The 6823-nt window shown below is 33.3% G+C and overlaps 1 protein-coding gene across 4 annotated transcripts; it reads left to right on the top strand.

Annotated features, from left to right (window-relative positions):
• The first annotated feature begins 647 nt into the window (after positions 1-647).
• Positions 648-5609, top strand: LOC139893879 (target of rapamycin complex subunit LST8). 4 transcript variants are annotated; one of them, XM_071877073.1, is made up of 12 exons: positions 648-738; positions 881-1042; positions 1668-1785; positions 2060-2161; positions 2556-2668; positions 2749-2818; positions 3344-3421; positions 3526-3642; positions 3926-4020; positions 4128-4207; positions 4289-4348; positions 5182-5606. In XM_071877073.1, exons 3-12 carry the CDS (start codon positions 1678-1680, stop codon positions 5307-5309), a joined length of 951 nt encoding a protein of 316 aa, XP_071733174.1. In that variant the 5' UTR covers positions 648-738; positions 881-1042; positions 1668-1677; the 3' UTR covers positions 5310-5606. The 4 variants fall into 4 exon arrangements, with proteins under 4 accessions (XP_071733174.1, XP_071733173.1, XP_071733176.1 ...); XM_071877072.1 differs by having other exon boundaries at positions 662-759; XM_071877074.1 differs by lacking the exon at positions 648-738 and adding an exon at positions 742-777.
• Positions 5610-6823: the final 1214 nt, after the last annotated feature.

The raw sequence follows: 6823 nt of genomic DNA, 5'->3' as shown, positions 1-6823 counted from the left end.
GAACAACCCATCAATGCTACCAAAAGATGTCGAAAAACATACTTTTTTACAAAGTAGATCAACTAACTTTAAAAAAAAAAAAAATAATTGAACGCTAAAAGAAGCAACTTTCACAAAAGGAACAACCCTTCAATGTTAGATGTCGAAAAAAATTCTTTTTTTACAAAATAGATCAAGACTTTTTTTAACTCGCATTCAAAACGGAGCCTCCGGCGCGAAGCGAGGGCTCCACAACTAGTTATATACTAATAGACAAAACACTGTCTCACTATTCACCAATAGTAATCAGGGGTATTTTGGTCATTTCACTTTTTTTTGTCTCCAACGATAAAATAAGCAACTTTCGTAAAAGAACCAACCCTTCAATGTTACCAAAAGATGTCGAAATTTTTTATTTTTTACAAAAAAATCAACTAACTTTTTTTTTCTACAACGATAAAAGAGTCAACTTTCATAAAATGAACAACCCTTCAATGCTACCAAAATATGTCGAAAAACATTCTTAAAGAAGCAACTTTCACAAAAGGAATAACCCTTCAATGTTAGATGTCGAAAAAAATTCTAGATCAAGATTTTTTTTGTTTAACTGGCATTCACAACTAGTTGATCCTAAATCCTAAAATAAAATAAAAATAGGGTTTTACCTGAAACTATCAGCTAAAAAAGCCCATGAACAAGCCGCCCAAAAAGCCCACAACATAACGAGTGATCGCTTCTTCATTTGACAAATCATTCTAGGTGGGTTTGCAGAATCTCCAGGTTTATTTCTCTAATTAGGTTCATAATCACCTTTTTTAATTCATAATAAATAATAGTCTTATGCAAATTCAATCACTTTAAGTTCACCAATTTCTTGTTTTTATACTATTTATTTTCCCAGTTAGAATCAAGATTTTGGGGACTTTGATCAACAGCCCATGCTAAATTATACTTGTACAGAGGTGTTTCAATCAAGTTTGGATCTTGACGAATTAAAAGTTTAAGGAGCTTAAAGTTCATGTATCCAGGAGCCTATTTTACTAGTTCATGACTGATAAAAACAGTATGACCTTTACTGTTTTGCATATCTGATTACCTTTTTATATTATTATGTTTTTATTTTCAAAGAAGCCTAGAATATAAATTGGTATTGTGAAGTTTAGGGCTTTTCGGAAAAAAAGTAATATTGTATGATATCTATTTTTAAAAGGAAATCCAGTTGTAGAAAAATGTTTGTGAAATGTTTGAAAGTATTTATCAATGATATGACAAATTACATAATATAGTAACATCATTACACAAATATTGCTCCGAAATGATCATTATAAGTATGTTTTAGGATCCTTTGTGTGTTGAAAAGTAATTTTTTCGAGTGATTTCTGTTCCACTTTTGTCATCAATACAAATGTCTTATTAATCGTGCAAGTAAGTGAACAAAACGCGACTCAAACGAATTTTAATTGAAAATGCCGAAGCCAAAAAATGTACTTTTTAATGGCTAAATCGTATCAACAATGACCCACATAGGACATGTTTGTACGTATCCTGCGATGTTTTGTATTGCACCGAGTTCATTAGTTTCATACTTTCATATTGACCATTGGCCATTCATATGATTCATAGTTTTCTTTAAGTAGATCTTTATTAAAAGTTTAGGTTACTTATTGTTCTTGTTTGGTGTTAACCAGGAGATAAGTTATGACTCAACCATCTGTAATTTTAGCAACTGCTAGTTATGATCATACCATTAAGTTTTGGGAGGCTAAAAGTGGACGCTGCTATCGAACCATTCAGTATCCAGAATCAGTAAGATCACCAACTCTTATTGTATTAGGTCTTCAACTTGCAATTTAAACTTTATTCATGCCTCATTATTCGAGTAATATAATTGTCCATCTAGCACATATCCAATATACATATGTATAAAGATGATGATGTGTATATTTACTATGGAAACTTGCCATTACGGAAAAAAATAGTTGTAATATACACACTTTGACCTCAAGAAGACATTCTAATTTTTAATTTTTATATTTGATCTAATTTTTTTTTTATTTTTATTTTTAATTAAATTATGCAGCAAGTTAACCGGCTTGAGATAACGCCTGATAAGAGGTACCTGGCTGCTGCAGGGAACCCACACATTCGACTATTTGATGTTAACTCAACCAGCCCTCAACCCGTATCTATCTTTCTCTGTCCTTTACATACCAATGGTAGCTAAAAAACAGGGTCACCAATTTGGGTAATGGATCATAAAGACTTTGGTAGAATCTGTAATACTTTTTGTCTAATCTTTTCAAAAAATTTGTAGAAGTTTGTGTGGTAAATAAAATATTAAAATATATACTTCGAATAATGATTTAATTTTTAAACAAGTGATTTAGTCGATTTTTACGCATGGCGACTCTATACCCTTTTGCTTTATAGGTAAGTTTTTTGATTATACACCTGTTATCAATTAGAAGTAGAACATAACTTGAATCAACCCGCTCGTAAGTAAATGGGCAATAATTGCAATTTGCAACCTTACGTATGCTCTTTTTTTGTTTATGGTTTACATGTGACAATGGCAGGTAATGAGCTATGATTCACACACGAACAATGTGATGGCTGTGGGGTTTCAATGTGATGGAAAATGGATGTATTCAGGTTCTGAAGACGGAACTGTTAAGATTTGGGATTTGAGGTCAGTTAATATTCATATTATTTTGGTAAAAACTACATGTTTATAAAATATTGATCTTTCAAATTTGAAACGAGGAACAGGGCGCCAGGGTGTCAGCGAGAATATGAAAGTCGTGCTGCTGTTAACACTGTCGTTTTGCATCCTAATCAGGTGTTTGTTCTTTCTTGAGTAAAAATTAACTTTTAGCTCAGTTGATTTTTGTTATACTTGTAACTTTTATATTGTGAAATAGTGCAAGCTATTGGACTAAATAACTAAATATAGACGTAATTACAACTTGGTCTTGTTCCAATTGATTTTAGACCATCAGTTATACTTGGGTTTATTGTTTAGGTTGCTAAACCAAGCCAAACCATCACATTGGCTTGATATTGTATTGATTCATTGGTTTACCTAAACAATAAAATTAAATTTGTAACAGAAAAATACTTCTATATAATCAGTGTAACAATCATCTATTAACTAAAATATTGGATCTGTCTATGTGGTGTTTGGTTTTGCGTTCCCGAATAGGAAAAACCTTATCCGTTTATTAGTTACATATAAAAGGGTAAAATAAATTCAGCTAATTTGTATACAGTTCCTTTTTAGAACCTTTTGGATCAATTCTTAATGTACATTATTTTTTTAAACAGTAAAAGTGTCACTAATGTTATATTGCTGTTGGCTTTGCAGACGGAGCTTATATCTGGAGACCAAAATGGGAATATACGTGTATGGGATTTGACTGCAAACTCATGCAGCTGCGAGCTCGTACGTGATGTTTTTTTTCTTCTTTTTTTAAATATATTTTCACTATGTTGATCCTAATATTTAGAACATCGAAATGATGCTGATATACGGTGGCTTCAATTCAGGTGCCAGAGGTTGATACGGCAGTTAGATCATTGACAGTTATGTGGGATGGAAGTTTAGTAGTTGCTGCAAACAACAAAGGAACATGTTACGTTTGGAGGTTGTTGCGTGGTACACAGGTATCGTATCATCTTTGTGTGCCAGTTTTAGTCAAACGTAGAGGTGGCACTTTCAACCCATTTATAAACACGGGTTAAGTTCAATTAAAATGATAACCCATATAGCGGGTCAAACCGATTGCAAGTTGCGTAAGTTGTTTTGAAATCTGTTAGATTTATTTAATAAAACCTGACCCGATCATTTTGACCCAGATTAAAGTTACCCATTTCGACCTGTTTATCAACCCATCTATTTTGTCACCTCTAGTCAGCTGATCACATGCACATGTATGTTGTGTTACAGACCATGACAAACTTCGAGCCACTGCACAAACTACAGGCTCATGACGGTTATATTCTCAAATGTCTCCTTTCACCCGAGTTTTGTGAGCCTCAGCGGTTAGATCTTGCAGATATTTTAATCCTTTGTTGGACGTGTTTCTGTGTCAATTTTGAACTGATTTTGTTTTTTAATATTGACTGATTTTTTTTTTTAATAAAAAAAGGTATCTGGCAACCGCATCTTCTGATAGTACAGTCAAGATATGGAACGTAGATGGTTTCACCTTGGAAAAAACCCTTATTGGTACGTTGACTTTACGTAAAAAACTAAGAATGCTTTGTTTGTTTTTTTTAAATAGATTTTGTTTGGTTATTATTGTTTCAGGGCATCAACGTTGGGTGTGGGATTGTGTGTTTTCTGTAGACGGTGCTTATCTTATTACAGGTATTTCTTAATAATTTCTTATTTCCTATAAAAACATGATCTATGTTAATTATTCAAGTTAGAGGACAGTTTAGACCTATTTATGTAGTTTATGCTCTTTCTTTAATGGGTAATGGGCTCAGCTAAAAGCTTTATAAGAAAAACGGGTTAATTAGGTCAAATGGTGAAAGTAATCCAAATTTTGTTTTCGAAAGCACAATGCTTTAGAATTGTTTTATCAAGAAAAAGTTAGATTACTATTATGATAAATATATAGTAGTTTTTGTTTTCAAGTTTAGCATATAGATTACCATTTGCCACTAATAGTTTTAGTGGTTTAAATTAGTGTATTTGAGACTGAATTATTTCTCTTGAATGTTAGTTGAAGAGGTGGCAATTTTAACCCACTTAGTTAATCAGCTTTGGGTTATTTTATCTCAAATGTGTTAACTTGGTCATATCAAAAACTTTAGCTATAGATATCAACTCAAACATACCAAAAGCTGTTACAAACTCTACTTTTAATGCACAAAACCTCCTAATAACTTGATCAAAAAGTAAATATTGTTGTGTAATTCTGTAATCTGTTGGTTTTTTAGAAGAACGGACAAAAGTTTTCTGCAGCCCAACCCAACCAAGCCCTAGCTGACCAATTTCAACCCATGTAAAATATCCCATTTGACTAAAACCTGTTACTCAACCTACCTGACCCACCCAGTTAGCCACCTCTGGTTTGTTGGCCTGTGGCTAACCTCATGATCTGTCTATGTTAATTGTCATATCACAAGTCAAACAAGTTTACTGCTATTGAACTGTTATGAACTAACGAATTTTCACCCGTTGTCTGGTTTCAGCTTCTTCTGATGCAACAGCAAGACTATGGTCCATGTCAACCGGTGAAGATATAAGAGTGTATCAGGGACACCATAAAGCCACTGTCTGCTGTGCTCTTCATGATGGTGCTGAAACCACTGCTGCATGATGATGTCAATCAGAAAAAGCTCGTACCTTTGTCCCGTTTATTCATGTTTGGTTCTGATTTCAGGCTGCAAATCAGTAACCATATTGTGCCACTTGCTGGTCATTACATAATGCGCAAGCTGGACCAAAAAATTTCGAACCACCCATGTCTAGTTTTGTGTTTAAAATGTTTGATAATCTGCACTGTCATGCTGTCATGTTGATAATACTCGAATTGTATTTAACATGTAGTAGTTCATCCTTTTTACTCGTCCTCACTCTTGCAAATTACACATAGTATCCCTGAACGACTCAGTAGTGCACGATGAAGGTATTTCATGATGCTGCATTAATCATCTTCATCTTTTAAATATTATATCGATTATACGGATAGTCCATGACTTACATAAAAGTGTATTTTGATGGTACAAGACTTGTTTAAAATGCACGATAATACAAGGGATTACGTTCAACATACATTTTTATGTAAATCAGAGACTATTATTGTTACTTTTAAAAGATATAATAGCAATTGGTTGTAATTTTATAAAATTCAAGCATCTGGTGTAAGTTTATAAAATTCACGAGGATTATCGATGTGATTTTAAAAGGATAAATAATGTTCATGAAAATCACAGTACCATTGGTAAAGAATGATCGTGAGTAATATCTTTAAAAGAGAGAAGAGAATGCATTCTAATACAAACTTTATTCACTGCCTATAAATATAAGGTTCTGAAACCGATAAACACCATGACGAACGTAACAAAGCACGTACTTAATAAGAAGGATAAACATTCTCACGATAACTACATCCTTCTAGACTTGACTTTCAGGTCGTGTTCTATGAACAAGTAAACCCTTCATGTATTTGGCCACTTGACCTTGTATGCTAGGACGCTAGGTCGTTGGTGGACTAACATTCGGGAACCCTGCTGGAATCTTTATGGTTCCGATGAGGGTTATCAACGACTTACGCCGGTAGTTCGAATCCTGTTTGTTTGTAGAACCTAATTAATATTGCAGTGTTTTAAGCCATCTGTGAAAAGATATATTTGTATATTTTGATAACCAACATTTAAAAGTCAATATTAATTTATGCGTACAAGTATTTTTTACACATTAATTATTACTTTATATACTAATCTACAAAGTTGCCTACTATTCACTAACTATTCACCGATAGCGACACATTTTTCGCTTTATTGACTTGCACGTTGCGCAGAGAGAAGTTGTACCCACAAGGAGTACTGCACTATTCATCTACAGTGAAAAGAAAAAAAAAATTAAATTGTCCCTCTCATTCGCCCCTACAAATTTTACTAAAGGACTGTATAAGGACGTTGACCCGTTTTTTTTTTTTTTTAACTAACCTTCTTCAAAAAAAACAAAACGATAAAGATTTTTCCCTTTTTTTTCCCCTACAATTTTTCCTACACTTTCGCCAACAATGACTCCATCACTTTGCCCAAAAATGTCTACAAAACGGCGCGGCAACGCGCGTCCCCCAAATACTAGTTAACCACTATACTAAAA

The sequence above is a fragment of the Rutidosis leptorrhynchoides genome, chromosome 2 (assembly GCF_046630445.1).
Source record: "Rutidosis leptorrhynchoides isolate AG116_Rl617_1_P2 chromosome 2, CSIRO_AGI_Rlap_v1, whole genome shotgun sequence".
Taxonomy (NCBI): Eukaryota; Viridiplantae; Streptophyta; class Magnoliopsida; order Asterales; family Asteraceae; genus Rutidosis; species Rutidosis leptorrhynchoides.
This window is presented reverse-complemented; position numbering and strand designations above follow the sequence as displayed.